This window comes from Choloepus didactylus, chromosome 1 (assembly GCF_015220235.1).
Source record: "Choloepus didactylus isolate mChoDid1 chromosome 1, mChoDid1.pri, whole genome shotgun sequence".
NCBI classification, from domain to species: domain Eukaryota; kingdom Metazoa; phylum Chordata; class Mammalia; order Pilosa; family Megalonychidae; genus Choloepus; species Choloepus didactylus.
The window spans coordinates 217264278-217289394 of record NC_051307.1 but is presented as its reverse complement, the minus strand read 5'-3'; the positions used below and the strand labels follow the sequence as shown (position 1 = coordinate 217289394).

The 25117-nt window shown below is 38.4% G+C and overlaps 1 protein-coding gene across 1 annotated transcript in view; it reads right to left on the bottom strand.

The window, feature by feature from the left end:
• The window catches only part of SYNPR (synaptoporin), a 317015-nt gene that overhangs the window by 46714 nt on the left and 245184 nt on the right, over window positions 1-25117 (bottom strand). The window contains exon 4 of the mRNA XM_037799593.1: window positions 10374-10572. Coding sequence (XP_037655521.1) covers window positions 10374-10572 — 199 coding nt within the window. The remainder of the gene's footprint in view (window positions 1-10373; window positions 10573-25117) is intronic.

The window sequence follows — 25117 nt, the reverse complement described above, 5'->3', positions numbered from 1 at the left end:
TGTGGCCCCTACATGTACTGTACATGGTAGTGCCAAAGAAGTCAATAGACTTATTCTTGACTTTCCATTTTCCCGCTTCCAGATAATGGGTGGCAGTACAGCACAGTGGTGAGGAACATGTCTCAGGAGTTTTTCTCACTGTGCATCACTGTGTAAGTTATTTAACCTTGGTAAATCTGATTCATTATTTGTAAAATGGTAACCAAGATGTCCATAACTTTCCTTTAGCCTGACTAAACTTCCCTGACTTCACATGCCTGACTTCCCTCTCACCCAGCCCCTTATACTAGCCAGGCGCCGGAGAGGCTCTCAGTTGATATTCCTTATCTCTTCCTCTCTCCAGCTCTTAAAGAATCCAGGTGGTCTAATTACCTTAAAGGAAAACATTCCAAACCCAGTGGTCCTAACTGCAACCTCTGTAAATCACTCACCCCTCCCAGTGACCAATCCCCTACCATCCCCTAACCTACTCCCAGCTTTACAAAGCTTGCTGTCCTTTATTTTAACTGAGTAGAACTCAACTCCCTCCACAGCAGGGTGGCTATGAATAAAGTCATCCTTGCCTGTTTCACATTGTCTGGTGCAATTTTTTCTTTGACAGTAGGAATAATAATACTTGTCTAAAGGTCTTTGGAGAATTAAATACAAATGTAATTCCTGGCCTGTGGAAAGTGCTAAAAAATAAATGGCAGGTAAAACAATAGCATTCAACCAAGCTTTTCCCTAGCCTCAACTGTAATTTTTCCAAGTTATTTTTCCACTACAATAATTTCACCTATTTTTTGGCTCTTGTAATTTCTGAATTTTCAAAAATCTACGTAATGCTCTGCCCATAGCCCTGGCTAGTCAATTGGCTAGTGGACCTACTAGGCCACAAATAACAATCAATGCAATTCAGAATTAGCTTATTTATTTCTTGAGACAGCATACGAATCTAGTTAGATGTTTCTTAGAACATCTAAGAACAATACAGAACACAGAGGAGGATTTCAAAACTGCAGTTTTCAGATAGGTGGTGCAGTTAAGACAAAATCATGCACTCAGGTATTTTCAATAATCATGTCCCTCACAAGGGATCTGAGCCCATCTTACCTTGAGTCACTTCTTACATGTTACTGGGGCCAGTTTTGAAGCACTTTCTTGTGTGTCTCTGTGGCTTTGATTGGGGTCCTGCTAATAAGCAATGGAAATGAAGACTCCCAGCTGAGAGAAAGGGCTAAGAGGGCTGCAAAAGAAAAAATCCAAGCTCTGGACTTCGTGCCAATTATTTGAAAGTCTAATGAACCACGGGTATTAGAGCAAGACATTCTTAAACTGCTGAGAGCCTAGGAGAATCCAAAGTAGCATGTGTGAGTATGTGCTTGTTCTAGAATCAAAGAAATAAACTTAGCAAATAGCAGGGTAATTTTGCCATCTTAAAGTGGGTGGGGAAGATTCCACAAACTTAAAAAAAATAATAGGAAGACAGTTAAAGTCTGAGCCCAGTTTCTCAGTTGGATGCCCCCAAACAGTCAAATTTTCCAAGTTCCTTCCTCTTATACAATTGTGCTCTTCACACTCTCCAGCTATTTTCAGACTTGCAAGTTGATAAGGGATTCAAGTTCCTGTCCTCTGGAGGCTGGTTAGTTTAAAAGAGTTGAGCTCTTTCCCTGGAGCATAAAGTCTGAGAGCAGAGGTGGGGTGAGATGGCCAAAAGGAAAGGAATGGAGCAGTGAGGGACAGTGTGACACTCTATCTCAGGCTAACTGCATTTGTCTGTCAGAAGCTTATGCTGAGTTCCGAGGCTCAATGATAACAGATAACAGATGAAAGAGCAGGTGAGATTATCAGTGCAACAAGAAGCTGTCCAAAGCATCTCTCATGAAGGAGTTTCTCCTCATTCACTTGTTTTTCAGCCAGTCAGTCCACTGAGATTTAATAAACACCAGCTACATAGAGAACACATCATGGACACCAGGGTAGATAATAATAATGCTGATGGCAATAATGACTTGTTTTAATGAGGGCTTGCTGTGTGCCTGGTTCTGTTGAAACTGCGTTATGTGTAATAACTCATCGATCTGACCAACAACGCCATTAATTAGGAACTGTTGTTAACTCATTTCACAGGTTGAGAAACTGAAGCTCAAAGAAGTTCAATAGCCTGCCCAAGGTCACACAAATGGAAGATGGCAGAGCTGGGATGTGAGCCCAGGCAGTCTGGCTCCAGAGCCTGAATTCTTACCACCACCACACCCCCAGCACTGCCCCCCACCCCCCATTGCCTCTGCAGGATAGATTTTGCCCTCAAGGGTAATAGGAGTGGAAGCAGGTAGCTTGAGTCCAAGAACAGGGTCTTATTCTGCTCTGTGTCACCACGCCCCGCCCTCCCCGCCCAGTGCCCAGCACAGAGTCTGAGTCCCACTGGGGACTAAACAACCGTGGCCATTCTTCTTGAATCTAAGAAAGAGCTTTGTCTTGTCATTAAAAAGGAAGCAACACACGCATTTTTGTTTGATTAAAAAAAATTGTCTGAGGGTACCAAAGGACAAACAATAAAAAGCAAATTCTTTAAAAAGTGTCATGGATAGCTATTAATTGCAGAGGGAAATATCATTGCCCTTCCCTTCCCAACTCTATATACCATTTTGGGAATCTCGTCAAAACTACTAGTGGTACTCATGAGCTTAAACTAATGCCATGAGTTGCTTGGAAGTAGTCAATTGGCTCCAATTCCAGAATTAGGGATGCAGTCAGGAACAGTACAAAAGCTCCTGTAGTCTTCGGGGAAGATACAAGAGTCCTTTCATGGGTAACATCTAAAATTGGGCACGGAAATGTGGTTGGTACCACTTTCCTCTCTAGGGTGTCAGATGGATCAGAAGGCAGAGCTTTGTAGAAAGATGCTACAAAGCAGAGACATTTAGACTGGGGAGTCTTCTGTGTGTGTATGTGTATGTAACACAAGAGGACAGTGGGGTAGCAGGCAGTGTGGTTCATGGACCAGGAGAAATGAATACAGCAAACGAGAATTCTCCATAAGCGTAATTGTTCAAAGAAAAATTAAGCAACTTCTGAGCTGAGGTCAGATGGACCAAAATTGCCCCTGGGACAAGTGGCCTGTAGCAAGTCCCTTACCCTTTCTCAGCCTCAGTTTTGCATCTCAATAATGGGAATTATAATACTAAACTCAAAAAGTTATCTTAGATTTAAGGAGAAGACATGTGGAAAGTGCCTGGTGCAGTGCCAGGCACACGGCAGGTGCTCAATAGTTGCTGGTTGTTGCTGTAATTCAGAGTTTTTCAACCTCAGCACTACTGACGTGTTGGGCTGGATAATTCTGTGTTGTGGGGGCTGTCCTGTGCACTGCAGATGTTTAGCAGCATCCCTGGCTTCTACCCACTAGATGCCAGTAATAGCCCCCCAGTTGTGACAATAAAAAATGTCTCTAGACATTGCTAAATGTCCCTGGGAGGAGGGTGAGGAAGGTATAAAATCCTCACACACATACACACCTCAATCGCCCATCTCAAACAACTGAAAACCACTGATCTGTTTTAGAAAGGGAACACCATTTCCTCTGGGTGTCCTGGCTCTTCAGGGCTACGGAGTAGACACATTTCAGATTTCATTTTGTTTCAAATGAAAAATAAAAGAATGAAAGAAAGAAATACACAGGAAAAACACATTCGGGCTTTGCCAAATGTCTTCTAGGTCCTGATTTTCTAACTGAATTAGGAGTTCCCTGAAATAAGATGAAGTGTGACAGAAATGGAGTACATACAGATATTTTCCATTAGCCTTCTGAAGGACAAAAAGAGTTGTGGGCTCTGAAGAATCACACTAATTCTCTGTGCGGTTCACTGCCTTTATGAAGGCAACCTGACTACAGTTCATCCCTTTGTTTAACTGGTTAATTGAAGAAAATGGTACGAAATACGGTGGGAATTAACCCTCATTTAAATTGTAATTAAGAATTCACTAATCTCAAAGAAGCCGCAAAAAGCTGTGAAGTGAAATCTGATAAAATAGGTAGATGGTGTGTTGGGAAAACGTTAAATACCAATTTTGGAAAAATGTATCTGTTGATGTGAAATTTTACAGTAGTTTAGACTGATTTCATTTAAGGCTAGGTCCATACTCTTCCGTATAGCCAACACTTCTTATACCAAAGAGAGAGGGTGGTGGGAAACACACACACATACTCACACATCATAAGCCAGAGTGTCAGATTCTGACAGGCGTACCTATGACTAACAAGATACTTAACTTACTTTGGCAGCATCAAATGATGTTATTATTTTTAGCACCAAATGCATTGTATCTGGGGCAGAGCTTCAAAAATGATCTCCTCCATTCATCCTACTCACCATCCTCCAGATGCTCTGGAGTTGTCTTTAAAATGAGTCCACCCCACTGAAACCTGGGGAAGGGTGCCCTCACTCCTAGGCAGAGTTATGCTTCCTCTTAGTTATCAAAGCTTTTTTACATAGCTTTAGCAGGTCATTTGTAGGAATTACTATTACTGAATTATTATTATTAAATTATTAAATTATTTTCGTCACCAGACTGGATGCTTTTAATTCACTCATATATACACATGGCCCAATGAAAAACAGTTATTACCTATTAAAATTAGATAAACTTAGACATGAAGCAGAACTGATGTGATGAGAGAGAGGAAACACAGAGAGAGACAGAGAGAGGTTTCTAACCCCCCAAGGATTCATTTTCCAATATCTAATGCGTAGAACACGTTCAGTAAAGAGGAATTAAATTGAATCTGTAATATGGGACTAATTCTAATTGTTCTACTTCTTTCTCAGGATTGTTTTGAGGCCACGCGGGGATTAAAATATGAAAATACTTTGGAACGCGTTGGCATGGAACAAATGTGAGCTTCAATTAACATTGTCTGCCTGCCATGGGTAACATTTCCAGTCCCGTAGACAGCCTTTTGTCAACTTGGTCTCCCTTATGGGAAAAGGAGAGTTTGAGTAATGTAGCCCCTTCCTCTTCTACCAAAAAGGTGACTATTCCGATTCTCCTTAACTCCTGTAGTAGTTACTTTAAACCACCTGCAAAAACGTTTCACCAGAATATGGGATGTTGTTTATTTATACCCTCTTTCTTAGAGTACTCTTTGAGCTTTGTTATTTTTTTTTAATCAAAAACAAAGACCAAAGCCTCACAGTGTGACTATTTGATCTGAAAATGGCTCAGAACATGGTGTCATAGAAATCTAGGAAGGAGACTGGCTTTAAAACCGTACTCTAAGGAACACGAGAAAATGATATAACCAGATGTGACATTTCAATTCCACAATCACATACCATTAAGGTGGCTGTTTCTCCTTCCAAGATCTGATATTTATTCATCTATTATAAAAAGGTACTTCCTATATTAATTTTACAGTAGCTGTCTAATTCCTTTGGCCCTATTTTCTCCCTCCTGTGTCATTCAGCATCATTAACAATTACATTCCTTTAAAGCCATTCAGATTCTCATTTTACTTAAAGGTGGGTAATCTTGCCAAGGATACTCAGTAGAAAAAGATATTTAAAAAATAGCCACTGATAAGTTGATTTAAAAAAGAAAAAAAAGTTAAAAAAAAAAAAGGAAAAAAATATGTAGAGCCCCCTTGAGGAGCCTGTGGAGAATGCAGGGGTATTGGCCTACCCCACCTCCATGGTTGCTAACATGACCACAGACATAGGGGACTGGTGGTTTGATGGGTTGAGCCCTCTACCATAGGTTTTACCCTTGGGAAGACGGTTGCTGCAAAGGAAAGGCTAGGCCTCCCTACAATTGTGCCTAAGAGCCTCCTCCCGAATGCCTCTTTGTTGCTCAGATGTGGCCCTCTCTCTCTAGCTAAGCCATCTTGAAAGGTGAAATCACTGCCCTCCCCCCTACATGGGATCAGATACCCAGGGGAGTGAATCTCCCTGGCAACGTGGAATATGACTCCCGGGGAGGAATGTAGACCTGGCATCGTGGGACGGAGAACATCTTCTTGACCAAAAGGGGGATGTGAAAGGAAATGAAATAAGCTTCAGTGGCAGGCAGATTCCAAAAGGAGCCGAGAGGTCACTCTGGTGGGCACTCTTATGCACAATTTAGACAACCCTTTTTAGGTTCTAAAGAATTGGGGTAGCTGGTGGTGGATGCCTGGAGCTATCAAACTACAACCCAGAACCCATGAATCTCGAAGACAATTGTATAAAAATGTAGCTTACGAGGGGTGACAATGGGATTGGGAAAGCCATAAGGACCACACTCCCCTTTGTCTAGTTTATGGATGGATGAGTAGAAAAATAGGGGAAGGAAACAAACAGACAAAGGTACCCAGTGTTCTTTTTTACTTCAATTGCTCTTTTTCACTCTAATTATTATTCTTGTTATTTTTGTGTGTGTGCTAATGAAGGTGTCAGGGATTGATTTAGATGATGAATGTACAACCATGTAATGGTACTGTAAACAATCGAAAGTACGATTTGTTTTGTATGACTGTGTGGTATGTGAATATATCTCAATAAAATGAAGATTAAAAAAAATAAAGTTGTGATTTTTTGATGTTTGTGTTTTTGTAGCTTATAGAGAATATGTATAATGAATTCAATACATTGAAAGAAACAAAAATTAAACTTTTCATTTAAAAAATAAAAAAATAAAAAAAAATAATAAAAGTTTGTTTTGCATCATTGGCATCTTCTGCATGCAACAGAGATAAACTTCAGCACAAGCAGAACTCTCTAGTTGTTCCAAACTCATAGATTCATAGCAGTTCCGTACTTCCAAATGGATCTTGAAGGCGAATAAAAAAACCCTCTATGAGGTCAAATGGTAAAATAGCCCAGGGGATCTGGGGAATGGGCAGAATAGCCCAGGGGTTCTGGGGTTTGTTCTCCATTTCCAGAGTAAGACAATACAGCAGCTGCCCAAATGCATAAACCTATTTGTTTTACCTACTCCACCTCTCTAACTTTGTAGCATGCTGCCTATTAGGATCTTTCTTGCATGGTGGTTATGAATTTGAACCCTGGATTTGGAGAGACCTTGGTTCAAACTCTGGACCTTGTCTTGTTAGTAGTGTGACCTGGGAGATCGCTACAAGTTTCCTTTTCCTCCTCTATAGATGTAATGATAATGTAAACTAGGGTTGTTGTATTAAATCAGCCCGACACAGAGTAGAAGCTCAATCAATATCAGACATCATCAACATCACTTTCCTATAGATTGATTTGTGTGTGTATGTGTGTGCCTGATACATAATGTCATACCCTAGAGGCCAGTAAAGCAAGATGGGAATTTGTTAAGTTGGGGGATGTGAACAGGCTTAGAAGGGGATCTGACTTCTTTGAACTGGTCGAATTAGTTTGTGTCAGCATAGTACGGCAACTTTGTTGTTTCAGAGTAAAAGTTCATTTGACTTGGAGAATCCCAAATTATAGAATTTTTTAAAAAAGTGTGTGTGCATTGTTACAACAAGACAAAAGAAAATAAAAGAATAGATGGTAACAAGAACAAAATTACCCAAGTAGTCATCCTTTTGAATAAATAGGATTGGTTTAAAACTCATACAACTATTGTTAACATATGAACAAAGGACACACTTTCATATATATGAGCCACCCTCTGGAGATCTTGTTCACACTGAGAATTTGCTTAAACTCACTCTTCACAATTGGGTTAATAGGCCATCCTTATTCCCCTGATCAGGCCTCATCACGGTGGGGTTTGAATTGAAAAGATCTGTCATTAGCTGTTGGTCTTCTACATTCATCTGTTTCCCTGGCTTTTATGACTCAGGCTCATTTTCAAATTAACTTTCATCTGCTAAGTAATGAACACATCAGTTTTTTAATATCACAGAAGTTTCATCTAAGAGCCTATCCTTTTTTATTACCAGAATTATCAAACCCCTCAACTCCACGATGTAATGAAACAAACCTACCCAGTGTATTACACAATTCAGGGTTTCATTTTACCCTGCTTGATGGGAAAGAATATTTACACAGAGATGTAGTGGCATGTCTTCACAAGATTATGTCATGTGCGTAGAATGTGTTTTGATATAACAAAAGAGATCTTTCCTACGTTACAGACAGACTAGCTGTGTCAATTTCTTCTGCCTGGAAGTCAGGATGTGTTGATATTTCCTTGGACTTTGGAATTCTGTGAGAAGGTGTAGGTGTATATGTATCTCTTTATCCAGGAATGGATGTCTGCACTCTAGATTTATGGGATATGCATGGCAATCTCTTTGGTGTATCTCTATGCACATAATGAGAGGGATGAGCCCAATGTTGGCAATTCATAAAGATATTTTAAACCTTAAAGACTATTAGCCCCAATTTGGGGGAACAAGGGGTAGTAGGCAGAACACCTCCCAGTGGTTCAGGTTCTGCTGTATTACTCTTCTTTTTCAAAATTAACCTAATAAAGTGCTGCAAATCTGGATTTCTTTCAGTCCCTTCAAACTGAACCACTAAATTCTACAAACAGGGATTTCTCTGTTACCCTTCAAAATGTATTTAAAGCACAGGTCTCTGTAATGTATAAATTATAATAGAGATTTTAAACTTTATTTATGTACTCCCTAAAATAATTTTAAAAATTGTGTTCCTACTTGTACATTTTAAAGTTGACATTTGAATATTTTTATTAAAAGTTTAAACAGTTAAAAAGAATGTAATTTTTGTTATATTTTAAATATTAATATTTAAAAATATAACCCTTATACCCATCTTTTAGATGTATCCAATGGAATAATTATTTGATACGCGCTATCATCCACTAAAAAATTAATGAATCGTTTTTCTTTAACAGTTCCAACAGTTTAACAGTTGGAAATTTTACATTTTTCCTTTTGTTCTCTCTGAATTTGTATTTCCATTGCAGAATTTGCAGTCACAGAATTATATCCTAATACAATTTTTATACCAGAAAGTATTATCAATCACCTTGCTGTTATATTTCTTTGCAAAAAATATATAAAATCATTTAAATTGCTTTTTAATTAACTGTGATCCTAATGCTTTAAGTAATAAAAATTTCTTTTGAAGTGTGTTATCACAAGTACTATTAACACACAATTGCCCAAGACAATATGAAGTATTACAAATTTTAATAATTATTGAATGTAAAAAGTAAAATTTTTATTGGAAATTTATGTTACTTAGAGAGATGGAGCTGTTTTGTTTTTGTTTTTTTTTTTTTTTTTAAATCAATTTGTATATTTTGGACACACATTATTTATTTCTAGAATGGGACATGATTCAGCATGAATTCCATTCCTATTTTTTGTTTTATAGCTGTAATTGCTGAGAAGCCTTGTTTGCATAAATGAGCAGATGGGAATGGACAGAGTTTCATTATAGCAGTGTCATTCACTTCTTTACATTTCTTCAGAGTTTTATATTTCAAATCACATAGTGATCCATCATCAGAACTTAGTTTTCAGTAATCTATCAGCTGACGAGTAGATTAGGACTTTCAATTGTATTGAAAGCAACCTCCTGATGTGCAAAAGGATACATTACCTAGGCATTAGAATCACTCACTTGTGTCACGCCAACACCAATATTTCAAATGATCCTTGTGTTTAGTGCCCCGAGGGTTTTGCATCCTGGGGCAATGCACTATGTAATAAGATTGGTGATGGATAAGATGCATGTTTTTCTTTTACAAAATGGCAGTAGGTGATTAAGACAAAAATGGTAAGAAATTTTCAGATGTAGGACATAAGCAGGAAGATACATTTTAGGCAATGTAAATGCGAAGGTTGATGAATTTCAATTTTATTTCCTTAAAGCTATCTATGTCCATGTATTCTTTAGTTTTTGTGTACCCCTAGATGTATGTGTAACTCTGTTGGGATATGCTGGTCTACACTGGTTTCACTTTGAAATGTTATATAAGGAAATGAACTAAAGGTGGGAGGAGTGAGTGAGAGAAAGAGAGCTAGAGCCAGATCTAGAGATGGAGAATGCCACCTTCAAACCAAACAGTTCTATTCCCATCCTATCGTACACTAAGGTAATAATACATTTCAAATAAGCACAAATCACACTGTCTAAATAACCAGTGAGAAAAATGGTAAACTAACTCCATAATGCTGACTTAAATAAATCATCAGCAATCTTCACTACTTCTTCCTTATCTCATGAGATTTCCAGCTATTTATTTCAGAGGGGTTTTCGGCAAGTCCTGTAGATACTTTTTCAACACAAGAGAATGACAGATATCATGCTTTTGTTGTAGATCCAAGAGATCTGGATGATTTCCTGTAAACTACCTGCCCTGAGGGCTCATGTAACAACAAAGCCCTTCATGCATTAGAAAAAGAAACTAGAAGGGACAGAAAAAGTTATTTCAAAAAGAAAACTACTTACAATAAGCGGACCACGGTTGTTTTCCCGATACTTGTTCTGGAAGAAAATGTAAACGACGGTGGCAGCCAAGGAGTAGAGGAAAGCGAAGACGGCAACGGTGACGAAGAATTCTGCCGAAGATGAGAAGTCACCAATCAAGGCCAGCTTCTGCCGCCCCTTTCCCACGCAGGTAGGCACTTCAAAAGTCACCTGGTGCAACCTAAATCGCCAGATTTAAGAAGATACTATTTAAAATGCTATGGAAAGAAAACTAGATGCAATATATTTAAATCTTCTAAAGCAAAGTGAGATGTGATTTGGGGTTTTGTGGCAGGCTTTTTGTGACAAGTTCATTAAAGAAACTGGATAACTGGAGATAACTGGAGATGGAATAAATATTGCAGTTAAGCATCTTTCAATGGGGTTTAATAATTGTTAGTCACCTTGGAGAGAAGGGAGAGGGGAGGACCAAGGGAATTTGAAGTAATGGTAAATTAGACTTCAGCATCCCCTTATAAATTCTCCAGTGCTTTTCCACTGAGCTGGGAATAACCCCTAGCACTTTACTACAGAGGAGCAGCCTCACCTTCTGTGCTCCCTCTCTCTGTCTCCAGCCTCTTCCCCTACCTCTCTGCTCTCCCCCAACCAGTCCCAACCACACTGGTCTGCTTGCTGACGCTCAGTTTTGCCACACGCAGTCCTGTTTAGGACTTCACTGGCTGTTCCTTCTTCCTAGACCGCTCTGCCCCCCAACCCTTCCCACAGCTGCTCCTTCTTGGCATTCAGGTGCAGCTCAGACCCCACCTTCTGGGAGAGCCTTTCCCTGACCACTAACCTAAAGTAGTTTATTCCCTTTAGATGTCTTCGATCCCATCACCCTGTTGAATGTCATTCATAGGACAAGTCAAAGTGGTCTTTGGGATGTATCTGATGACTTGTTTTTCTCTGTCTCTACTGTCCTCAGCAGCGAACTCTCCATGATAAGGGAATCTTGGCTTTCTCCATCACTGAGTATCATGAACGTCGGACACTTGTTAGACACTCAGTAAATGTTTCTTGATTTAATGAATGGACATTCCTGATTTTAAAGATGACTGATAGATCCTAATTTGATTGAGCTTCTGGTACTTCTTTCTTAGAGAGTAAGTTTCTATCAGGGTAGCAGCCAGGCTGAATGTATTACTTGATTGGGAAAAATGAGGCGTTTGGGCAATACTTTCTGCTCAGTGAATGATGTCTAAAGAAGATGTGTTATATCCAGTACAGTAGCTCATGATGAGACTCAGAATGGAGTGGTGAACTATAATTTAATATAGCAGCCAAATTCCTCTTCTTAAAGTGATTGTTATTCCTTGAAGATAAGGCCCTTGGAAATAGATATGAATAAGGCCTATTTATGTCACTGAACTAATACTTGAAAATTACAGAAGTAGCAAAGATTATAAAACTATTGACAAACCTGGTAAATTCCCAACTTATGCTCAGGAAGTAATTCACTTACTAAGTAGAACTGGATTCCTTTAATAAAGATTCATTGTGCACATCCTATTGGAATTTAGATAATAACGATAATTATAAAATAAGAATACTATTAACAACTAACATACTGCAGCATTCCCTATGTGTCATACATTCTGTTAAGTGTTGAATATGCATTATTTAATGCACTTGACAAACCTATGATGTAGGTACTTTTATTGCCCTCTCCCTTTACAGATGAGGAAACTGAAGCTTACAAAGATCAAGTAATTTGTCCCAAGCTAGTCAATCAATGCCAGGCCAGAGATTTAAATCAGTGTCTGACTCTGGAGCCTGACTTTTTAACCTCTGCTTAACCTGTTTTTGTTAAATAATGAGAACCTTAGCTAGGATGAATGTTTTCTCAAAGTGAAGCCCAAGGACCAGTAGTAATAGCATCACTGAGGGCCTTGATAAAAATATATCTTCCAGGGCTGGATTCCAGACCTACTGAATCAAAATCTCTAGAGGTATGGTCTAGTTGAACAGCCAAAGCCAGAAGTTCCAGTCCCCCAAAGTTCCTTATTTCTCAAAAACGTATCCTTTGTTATCCACTGCTTGACTTAAGAGAGAAATGTTTACAAAGTCCATTTCATTTTGCTTGTGAATAATGAGCATCATTCACACACGAGCCAGAGAATTAAAATATTTGTCAATAGTATGGTCTATGGAAATGCTGAAAATTGAACAGATTTAAAAAGTAATCATGCCATATATATCCAAAAGAGTTGAAAACAGGTACTCAAACATGTATGTGTGCTCACTGCAGTACTATTCACAGCAAACCAAAGTGGAAACAGATCAGATGCCCATCAATGGATGAATGAATGAGCAAAATGTGGTACATTCATACAATGGAATACTGAACAGCCACAGAAAGGAATGAAGTATGGAATCAAGCTACAATGTGGATGAATCCCAAAACATTATGCTGAGTAAAAGAAACCAGACACAAAAGGTCATATATTATTCCATTTTTATGAAATATCCAGAATAGGTAAATTCACAGAAACAGAAAGCACACTGGTGATTGCTTGGGGATGGGGGAGGAGGGCAGAAGGGAATGGGGAGAAACTGCTTAATGGGTAAGGGGTTTTACTTTGAAGCCGTGGAAATATAATATTTTGGAACCAAATAGAGGTGGTTCCAGACCACTGTGAATATACTATATACCACTGAATTATTCACTTTTAAATGGTTAATTTTATAGTATGTGAATTTCACCTCAATAAATTATTTTTTTAAAGTAATCATGAAAATTACTCTGATACAGGTGATTTTCACATAATGTATACTTTTTTTCTGATTATTTGTAAATATTCATTTATTCAGCAAATTTTAACAAGTACCCACTATTGGTCCTACAATGACTAGATGCTGGGGTTAGAGTGGAGAGCAGAGAAAAGAGGGGATGGTTCCTGCCTATGCGGAACTCAGAGTTTAGAAGGGAAAGATGGGGTTTTCTGAGAGGAGTCCTAGGATAGTCTGGACTCATCTAGTCTGGAGGTGGAGTAGTCAAGGTAAGATTCCCTAGAGAAATTAATTTTAAGCTGCGGCTTGAAAGATGAGTAGAAATTACTTAGATCAAAAGGTAGGAAAGAAACCACAATTAGATGCCACTTCATACCCACTAGGTTGGCTGTAATAAAAAAGATAATAACAAGTGTTGACAAGGGCGTAGAGAAACTGGAATACGCGCGTATTGCTGGTAGGGATGTAAAATAGTGCAGCTGTTTTGGAAAAGAATTTGGCAGTTCCCTAAAAGGTTAAATGTAGACTTACCCTATGATGATGCAATTCTACTCCTAGGTACGTGTGCCAGTTTGGATGTATTATGTCCCCCCAAAATGCCATTATCTTTGATGAATCTTGTGGGGAGAAGACGTATTAGTGTTGATTAGATTGGAACCTATTGATTGAGTGTTTCCATGGAGATGTGACTCAATCAACTATGGGCGAGAACTCTGGATAATTTCCATGGAGGTGTTACCCCGCCCATTCAGGGTGGGTGTTAATTGGATCACTGGAGTCACATAAAGGAGTTCACAGACAGAAGGACCTCAGAGCAACTGAGAGTGACATTTTGAAGAGGAGCTGCCGCTAAGAGAGGACAAAATGCCCCAAGAGCAACATTTTGAAGAAAGCATAGGAACTGAGAGAGAAGCTGGAACATAACCAGGGATCAGCAGATGCCAACCACATGCCTTCCCAGACAACAGAGGTGTTCCAGACACCACTGGCCATTCTTCTGTTAAGGTACCTTGTTGTTGACGCCTTAGCTTGGACACTTTTATGGCCTTAAGACTGTAAATTTGTAACCAAATAAACCCCCTTTATAAGAGCCAATCCTTTCTGGTGTTTTGCAAACAGCAGCATTAGCAAACCAGAACAGTATGTATCCTAGGTATGTATTTAGAGAAATGGAAACATGTTCATACAATTGTACATGAATTTTCACAGCAGCATTAGTCATAATAGTTAAAAAGTAGAAATAACCCAAATGTCCATCAACTGATGAATAACTAAGTTAAACATGGTATAGTCATACAATGGAATATGTTTGGCAGTAAAAAGGGATGAAGTACTGATACTACAACACAGTTGAACCTTGGAAACATGCTAAGTGAAAGAAGCTAGTCATAAGGACCATTGATCACATGATTCCACATATATGAAACATCCAGAATAGGCAAATCTATAGAGACAGAAAGTAAGTTGGTGATTTCTCAGGGCTGGGAGGGGGAATGAGGGGACTGGGGGTGGTGCCTAAGGGGTATGGGATTTCTTTTGGGAGGATAATGAAAATGATCTAAAGTTGATGGTGGTGATGGATGTACAATTCTGTGAATATACTAAAAGCTACTAAATTGTACACTTCAAAAGGGTGAATTGTATGGTACATGAATTATACCTCATTAAAGCTGTTAAAAAAAAGAAAGGTAGGAAAGAGCATGGACTAAGACTTTATAGGCAAGGAGTGTAGTACCTGGGAGAAAATGAAATATGGCTTATGAAACTGGAACATAACAAGAAAGGGATGGGTGGAGCAAGATGAGATGGAGACGTAGCCATAGGCTCCCCCAAAATTGGAAAGATTTTCTTGTAATAAACAATATGTAAAACAGAAACAGCAGACAAGATCACGTCACCTGCCACACCTATTTATGGATGCACACACTCATTTTCTCAGTACCAGGATGCACCTTAGGATCAGCCATGCTTCTAACACATCAGCTCTGTCACCTAACAAAATGAACAGTGTCTGCATTCTTTTTGTGTGTGGTGGAGGGCAGGGGGGAGTGGAGCGCAAAGCCAATGCCTATCCCATGGCAGGGAATGGGGAATAATTTAGAAAGGAAAAGCATGCCTGTTCCCAATAGTCTGAGCATAACAATTCATATCATTAAGTATTCTGAATGCTGTATGATATGATGGTATGTATTATGAAACACATATATATATATTTAATGGAAAGTTTCTTTCAAGCATTTATATATGTAGAAATACATAATTTACATATTTTTTAGATATACATATTTTTAGAAATACTTACATACTTTCTAGTCAGCATGTGTTTGCAGCTGTAATAACTTTGGAAGCAAATAGCATTCATTTAGTACCTAAACAAGGAAAGAAGCTGTTCTGTATAGTTAGAGCATATCAGCTGATGTGCCATCAGTCACCTCTGATCTTGTGAAGGACTAGTCAGGAAGCAGTTGCTGAGCCTGTGTAAAGGTAACAAATCCCATCTGCTGAGTTCAAATATATAATTCCCTCCCGGGGTGGCTGAATTTCATTGGCTTGTACTTCATTGCATCTATAGATGTAAAGTCTCTATATTTGTGGGTTTTTTTTCCCCACTAATGCTTACACAGAGCCTTCAAGAATTTCACTACTGCTTCAATTAGACTAAAGGAACTGCTGAGTGCTCACAGTTTTTAGTTATGTTTGTAGGAGATGGAAAAATATTAAATATAACTATTCTTTCAGGGAATTGGAGAAAGGCAAGTTGGTTTTGCTTTATTAATAAAAATATTTATATAAATAATAACCAACATTTTTCAACCTATAGGCATTGTGCTAAGTTATTACTTACTTGTGTCTTATTTAATGCTTGTAACATCTTAGGTAGATGCTGTTAGTACCACCATTTTACAGATGATGAGAAAATCAAGGCTCGGAGTGGGTACTGGGTTTGCCTGAGATCCTGTGGCTGGTGGATGGCAGAGATGAGTCTAGAATGCAAGCAGATATAGAGGAGCCTACACTAGAAGCTACTGCACATTTCAGCCTTTCTGCTTTAATAGCACAATCGTGAAAATGTTCTTTCATGAATTGTAACAAATCTACCAAAACTAATGCAAAGTGTTAATAATAGGGTGGTATATGGGAACTCTGCATTTTGTGCATGATTCTTCTGTGAATCTTCTTCTCTAATAATAATAATAATAATAATAATAAAAGATAAAGCACAACTAGATTTCCTGTAGAATGTCTGTATAAAAATGACCAACCTAGAGAATAAAAATATATATTTGGGGTCCCCCTGAAGAGCTGGGGGAGAGTGCAGAGGTGTTGGACTTCCTCACCTGGATTGTTGCTGATGTTCTCACAGATATTGGGGACTGACGGCTTGATGTGCTGAGCCCGCTGTCTTGGGCCTGGCCCCTATGAAGCTTGTTGCTGCAAGAAGAGGCTAAACCTGCTTATAAATGCGCCTGAGTCTCCCCCTGAGTGTCTCTTTGTTGCTCAGATGCGGCCCTCTCTCTCTAACTAAGCCACCTTGGCGGGTAATCTCGTTGCCCTCCCTCCTATGTGGGACCCAACTCCCCGGGGTGTAAATATCCCTGGCAATGCAGGATATGACTCCTGGGGATGAATCTGGACCCAGCATCATGGGATTGAGAACATCTTCTTGACCAAAAGGGGGATGTGAAACGAAACGAAATAAAGCTTCAGCGGCTGAGAGATTTCAAATGGAGTCGAGAGGTCACTCTGGTGGACATTCTTATGCACTATATAGATAACCCTTTTTAGGTTTTAACATATTGGAATAGCTAGAAGTAAATATCTGAATCTGCCCAACTCCAACCCAGTAGCCTTGACTCTTGAAGACGACCATATAACAATGTAGCTTACAAGGGGTGACAATGTGATTGTGAAAACCTTGTGGATTGCACTCCCTTTATCTACTATATGCATGGATGAGTAGAAAAATGGGGACAAAACCCAAATGAAAAATAGGGTGGGATGGGGGGTGGTGATTTGGGTGTTCTTTTTTTATTTTTATTTTTTATTCTGATTCTGATTCTTTCTGGTGTATGGAAAATGTTAAAAAATAGATTGGGATGATGAATGCACAACTATATGATGGTACTGTGAACAGTTGATTATACACCATGGATGATTATATGGTATGTGAATATATCTCAACAAAACTGAATTTTTTTAAAAAAATGACCAACCTAGCTTTCCTACAGCATCTAATCTAATTGTAAACCTAAACAAAGACCTTATACTGAGCAGGATTCTAAGCCAATTTTTGTTCTGCTACCACCTCGAAGTATATGAATTAGCCATTGTACAAGGTCCCCAACAATGATGGTGTTGAATCTCTGTTGGCTAATCAATAAAAAGTCATTAAATGTTTCCTAGTTTCCAAATTTTGTCATGGGTTATTCTAGTATTTGCCTCAGAAGCAAGTGGAAGACAAATGGATCTGAATACATCAGGTACTGAAATTGTGATCATCACAGTGTGGTTCTTTATAGAAAGTGAGACTTTGGCAAAGTACAGCACAGATTCATCTTAGGTATCACCATACCATTATGTGTACCTGGTAGTAAGGTTTTTGAAATTATTAACTGTATCTTTCACCACGTGTCGAAGAAAATAGAACTATAGCTCCTAACAACACACCTGGGGGTAGCTGAGTGTGAGATGGTGATGACAAGGGCTGTGACCTGGTCAGGGAGAAAATGTGGGAAGCATCTAAGGTGATGGGGTGTGAGCTGCTGCTGCTGAATTTCTGATAGCTGAGAGATCAGAGGGCAACTGGCAAATTGAGGTGCTGAGCATGTTTTCTCTTAAGTTGATTATTATCTATAGCCTCTGCTTCAATCCTTTTACCAGGTGACAGAGACTTTAAACCTCTTGCTCCTTTTTCCTTTCTCTTCCTAATATGAAATATTGGCATTTGTCTAGTTTTTAAATACTTTTAGATTAACTTTTCTTCTATTAACCATGTGTGTATGTGCATAAGTGTTTTTTTGTGCCCACTTACACACACTCCCCTTGCTCAGCTTATATAATTCACAAGATATATCACTATAAAATCCTGAGAGTTTACAAAACACGTCTCATTTTTTTTTGCCAGCCACCTTTCCCATTTAATAGATGAGGAAGTTGGAGCTCAGTCATCTTGAAAGAATTGTCAAAGGCCATTCAATTGACAAGGAGAATAGGCAGTCCTAAAACACAAATTTTCTGATTCCCAGCTCTAAGATTTCTTACTCATGACCCAGCTTCTATTTCCAAGTTTCCATGAAGTCTTTATGATGTTCAAGTCTTTCATTCATTCAATAGGTACTGAGCCCCGTGTACCCGTTGTTAGAGAATCTAAGATGAGAAGACCATGACCTGTGGGGAATAAGGATGGAGATTATCTAGGAGTTGAAAAGGACAAGTCACTGGCCCCATGTGTGTCACTTCCCTGGTTTTCTTCCTGTACCTGAAGCATGGCACTGGGAGGTGTTTTTTAGGATGATGACGGAGATTCCACTTTTATTACTTCTGGCTATTTACTTATTGCCATTTGTTGAGCACATACTAGGCCACACACCATACCAAGTGCTTTCACTTACTAGCTCACGTAATTCTAAATATGTGATGAATTGGGTATTGTTACACTATTTCGGGAGCAAGAAAACTATGGTTCAGTGTGGTTAAGTGACTCACTGAAGCAAAGGACTTGAAATGGACTCTATCTGACCCCAAAGTTTTTACTCAATCTTTCATATGGAAAATATAAATAATTCTATTAATTGTTATATCAATCACATATTTAGTGACTTCTTGCACCATTGCCAGCTTTTCTGATGACCTTCTTGTGGCCGAGTCTCCCACTTGCTGCTTTCAGTCATATTTCAATAGAAGAGTGGTTATGGGATGAATGTATGGGGACTGCTAATTTGTTTTTCTGCCTCCCTGGCTAGTAGGTGATTTCAAACTGGTTGTAAAGACACGCATCAAACAAAGCAAGGTTTTCCTAAATGCCACCAGCACTTCACAAGGCACATTTTCAGTATGGTCAAAATCCGAGCAGAGTGTGACTTCACAGAACCTCAGCTCTAGGACCTACTTGAAAAAACAGCGGTGTTCAGGGGATTGAGAAAACACTGGCAACTGGACTCAGGTTGCTGAAGTTGGAAATAAGTTTGAAGCATTCAGCTGTACAAAGAATGGAGTGCGTTTTTCTGAAATACAAGATTCTGACTGGAGGTTGAAGGATCAGTACATTTGGGATGCCTCTGTTTACAGAAATGGTAATTACTAGGCTCTATCAAACATCAAAGCAAGCAGAAATATAAAAAACTCCAGTACACATTCTTACAGGAGCGCCTTAAGGATTCTAATGATACTGTTTGTTTCCAGGAAGGTAAGTGGACACCAAGATGGACCCTATTCTCCCTTTTGCCAGACCCAAAAGATGACCTCCAGCTTTCTTATCTTCAGGTAAATGGCATTATGTATGCATCCAGAATCATTTTTCCAGACATTTCTTCTCTAATCTTGGTCGAGTCAAAAACAGCTTCATCCCCAAGGCTGGCAACAACAGCACGCATTTACTAAAATTATTTTCTTTTAAAGAAAGAAAAAACCAAGTGAAAGACAAAACACTGTACTTTCAGCCTTAAACACAATTGGGGTATTTCTCCCTGATTTGGTTATGTATTAAATGTATCAAAGTTTATTGTCTCGAAAGGAGGAACTTTCCACTACTTTTTGCCCTTTCTACTTTACCTTTAGAGATGACTTTTTTTAAAGAGGGTAATAATAAATGTCGAGCAGAGGGAACTGAGCTACAGATTGAAAAATGGAATCAAGGTTACTGCAAACAATACTCTTCTCTATACAATTAATTGTACTCGTACACATGGGAACAAGGCTGGAAAATTACTGTCCCCCACCCCCACCCCATCTGGATATGCCAGAAAGATAGTTACCAAATTTATTGAAAGTGCATTGTACTGGTCAGAAGGGTCTTCTCAAATTTCACTGCTCCCCCCTGCCCCCGCCACACACAAAGTCAACATGGAAAGGTAGACTCCAAGGTGATTAAAAAGGAGTGGGTCAGTGGAGGCCAGGGCACGGCATATAGTGGAACTGAGAGAAGAGGAAAACTCTTGAAAACCTGGACGACTCGCAAAGAGGCATCGCTTTTCTTACAAAGCTGTGATTTATCAATTTTAGTTTCTTCAAATAGGATTTTGAGCCACAGAGAACTCAGACTGCTTCTATGATGTCAAATTAAAATAGATAATGAGGCCATTATTTGGGTATTTCACAGCAAATCCCTTTTTCCTCTTGTTTATCTTCCCTGAACTGTGGTACTGTACACCAAGTGAATTACAAAATAAAAACATTTCCAGAGATTTCTTTTTAATGTTGAATATCCGTCCAACTGATAACTTATTATCCGTCCATTTTATTTGTTTAGTATAGAAATGTCCATGAGTAAACAATTTAAGGGATTTGACGAAAATATACATGACCTTCAAAAACAGGTAGCATGAGGGAGGATAGTAGAAATCTGTCAGAGCTGACCTTTTGTTTAGAATTTACGTCTAACTCATTTGATTCATTAATTTTTTTCAAAATATGCTATTTGTAAATAGTCAACCAATATAGAAATATTTAAAGGAAGAAAATGAAAGGTCTCTCATAATTCCATCCCCAGTATTAACAATTTAAAAAAAAATCAAACAGGTTCTTTATTTATCTAATATGACCAATGGGTGACATTTTTTTTTTTTTAGTAAGCTCTACCTGATTCTTTTTAACAGTAATATGATATATAGACAGGATGTATAAATTATCATATTGCACAGGATATTCTGTAGAGTGAGACAGTATAGGTTGCACTATAATTTTCTAAACGGTCCCCCACCAATGGGCATTTTGATGGTTTCACTCATCTCTCATTGTTAAAACTATGCTTTCAACTTATATCTCTGGACACTTGTATGAAATTTTTTTCTATAATTTTCTAGAATTAGAATGGCTGGGTTAAGTGGTTGTACAGTTTTTAAGGTTTTTGAGTTGTATTGTCAAAAGCTCCTGCTAAAAGTTTGTAGTAATTTGCATTCCCACAAACAGTATATGAAGGTTGTCCCTCTTGTTTCTTTTTGCTTGTTTGTTTCTACTTAAAAAGCTTGTTAGTAAGAAAATTTCAAACCTACACAAACCATGAACTCCCATATATGTGTTTCCAATCATCAGCAATCATCAACTCATGACCAGTGTTTTTTCATCTCAACCTCCACTTACCAGCCTCCCACTTCTTGGCCACTGGATTATTTTGCAACAAATCCCAGACATCATATAATTTCATTTGTAAATATTTCAGTATGCATTTCTCAAAGATTATAACTAAAAAAACCAAACAACCCAGAACCACAATACTATATCTACACCTAAAAAACATCACCAACTATCTACTCAGGGTTGAATTCCCCTTACTGTCTCATTTTTTTTTTTAAAGCTGGTTTATTTGAATCAGAATCCAAATAAGTCAGTACATTGCATCTGGTTGATAGGCCCTTTAGAGGTCTTTTAACCTACAGGCTCTACCTCCGTTTCCCTTTGTGATGAATTTGTAGAAGGAATCAGGTCCTGTAGAGCCCCCTCATTTCTCTGAAACATCAGGTTCAAGGGTAAAGTGGGTGTTCCTGGAGGGTGTGCACCCCTGTATTGGGTGGCATCCGAGAGGACATAGAGAGGCACGTGATTAGGAGCAGTGATTTCCCAGAGCTTTAGATTTCTTGGGTCAGTACAATTTCCAGCAGTATACTGGGACCAATAGAGAATTACCAATCTTTTACTTAGCCAGGTGCGGATATTCAAAACAAAACTAAAATTAAGAACATTATTTATAATCAATGACATAATGTAAAAGAAAAGACATATTAACACCCCAAAAGCAGAAAGACAAACTCTCAGAATGAGTGCCAGTCATTTCAAATGGAATAATTTGAATTCTAGATCACAGAACTAAAATAATCAAAAGTGAGGGAATAATTTGAATTCTAGATCACAGAACTAAAACAATCAAAAGTGAGGGAACTTGGGTTTTTGGATTTATCTGTACACTATCATCAAATTTAAAATGAGACGGTTGAGTTACTTTAAAGGTTCTTAGGAGGTTGATGATGAAGAACCTCAAATGTGTGTGTATATATAGTGGTATAAATACATAGTTTTATGTATATATATATATATATTTTGGGGGGAGGGGGATATGTGTGTGTGTGTGTGTGTGTGTACATTCATTTCCCTGGCTCATGTTACAAATTCTCAACAGGTTTCCTGACTCCAAAAAATGATTAAGATTCACTAAACTTGATCATGTTTATGACCCAGTACTGAAAAAGGAAATAAGAGCTGGGTTCTATAGCTTTCATTCAGACTATTTTATGGGCCCGCATTTTGTCCAGCATGGGTAAAATCAGTGACAATCCTTTACCACACCCATTGCTTACTTTACTTGCTCTCATGCCTGGGGCAACATGGAGAAGAACATTTGGATATTAGTTCAATCAATGAGACGCTACTTCCAAGACACCCCAGCCCTAGCCTGCCTTCTATTCATCTACATTTTGTGCCCAATGAAACACTACACATTAACTTATTTTTTCCCTAGGTGAAAGGCAAAATAAAGCAGCTCCAACAATCACTAGCTATGTGACCTCAGACAATTCTTTCTGATCCTCAGCTTTTTCATATGCAAAATACAAGGAACAAAAGCACCTACACCTCAAAGGGGTTTTTTTGAGACTCAGATGAGATAATGGAATAATGTTGCACTGATCATGGTGCTTACATGTAATTAGCGATTACAGTTACTATTATTATGTGACTTGCAAAGTTTCAAAAGTTCAAAATCCAAGGTTCAAATCTACCAAAGTTGATTAAAAAAAATCTCAAATGCTTTCAAAAAGTAGATCCCAAAGACTTGGAAACATGGAATGTTATGTTAGTATATTGCTCTGTCAAAAGCCACCACATCAAGCAGTTATTTGGTCATTTTCTGTTGTTGCTTGCTGTCATTTCATTCTTCACATAATAACATGCCTCACCGAAGGTTCAGGCTAGGGAACCTAGCAGAGCTCTTGCTGGCTAGAAAATTCAATATATCTTCCAGATTATAATGAAATAAACAGTAATCACTTACACATATAGAACAAAATGCAATCTCCTTTAAATCACCAAAAAGCTATTGCCCTGTCAAGAGGCTACGGAATTGTAAATTTCCAATTCTTTTGGTTATTAGTATAAACATAAATACAAAAACCCTTTTTTTAAAAAAATGTCCGAGAAACAAGGAAACACTGTTCATTTTAGTTAACTAGAAAGTTTGTTCAACACATTTATCAGTTCAGGATAGAAAAAGTGTTCTTTATTGCCAGCAAAGACAATGCTACCCATGTTTCTAATGTTTTGCCAGTCATCAGGGGATTTATCATACTATTTTCCAGCTGCATTTGCAACATGACATATAAGAATCCATTACCTGCACAATAACCAGAGATCTTTTAAAAACATAAATCAGAAGACTGTCACTTTTCTGCTTATATCCTTCCTCCAATGGCTTCCCCTTGGATCAGGGCCACATCGGAACCTCTTATCACGGCCCAGAAGGCCCAACGTCACCTGAATCTTGCCCACTTGTTTGTTATCATACCCACTTCCTTCTTTCACTTCCTAGAACATGAAACTTCCCCCCTTGGGGTATCTGAAATATCCCATGTACAGTTCACGTCCAGTTTTATTTCTTCATTCAGTTCTCAGCTCTAACATCACTGCCTTCGAGAGGCCTCCCTTGACCACCTAATCTTTGAGAATGAGGCTTGCTTTGACTTTCAAGCTACCCAGGAGAAGGAATGAGGCAACTTTCTTCCCTCACCCATTCCAAAGTCTACATGCTTGTGGTGTCAGGCAATCTTCCATTCCGTCCAGCTCAGTCACTTCCTGCTTACTCAAGCCAGTGTTCCGAACTTGTCTTCCCATATAAATCTCCCCAACCACGACTCATCTTCAGTAAAAGGTATTTTTGTACAAAGCCTAGTAAGGATTTGATTGGAAAGACCTGGGATTTTTTTAATGAGGCCAGTGACACACATCACTTATTCACAGAAGGGACAAAAAGTCTTTAAAAGGGAAAATTGTATTTAATGTTTGGAAAGGTCTCAAGGAAACCTACTTTCATTATAGATCAAAGGTTACCTTCTATTAGTATTTTTCTACTTGATTCACAGGATATTTAATGGAAGACAACAGAAGCTAAATCCATCTTTCTCACCAGATAACTAAAAACCAAGGTCTAAACCACGTGAACAGAAGTTACAAATGTCCTGCAAGTAATTTAATCTCCAAAAATTTTGTTTAGCTTCCCAGAAATACTTAATATTTCTGACAATTCTAGATCAGAGATTCTCAAAGTCTGGAAAACTTAACCTTCCAGGGAGTCCACAAGACCAAAACTATTTTCATAGTTATACTAAGATGTAATTTGTCATTTTCACTTTCATTCTTTCATGAGTGTACAGTGGTGTTTTCTGGAAGCTACATGGTGTAGGATGCTGTCATTGTTCTGATGGCTAACATATGTTTGTAGGTTTTTGTGTTTTTTAAGTTTCTCTGTTTTGATTTCTAAAGTGGTTAATATCCACAGACTTAGTCCACAAAATAAAAAGCTCTTTGTGGTCTTCAATAATTTTTAAGAATGTGGATGGGTTAAAAGACTTAACGTTTGAGAATAGCTACTCTGGATAAGGGTTTTTGACTTTCCCCAAATTATTTCATTTTTCTTATGCTCAGTATTTGCAATTCAGGTAATATGGACATGCATGGCCTGACACACCATTTTACCCAGGCTTCCCTTTCATTTGACAAATATTTATTGTGTACCTACTACATGCAAGCCACTATGCTAAGCAATAGTTTTTACTGCCATCAACCAAATGGCA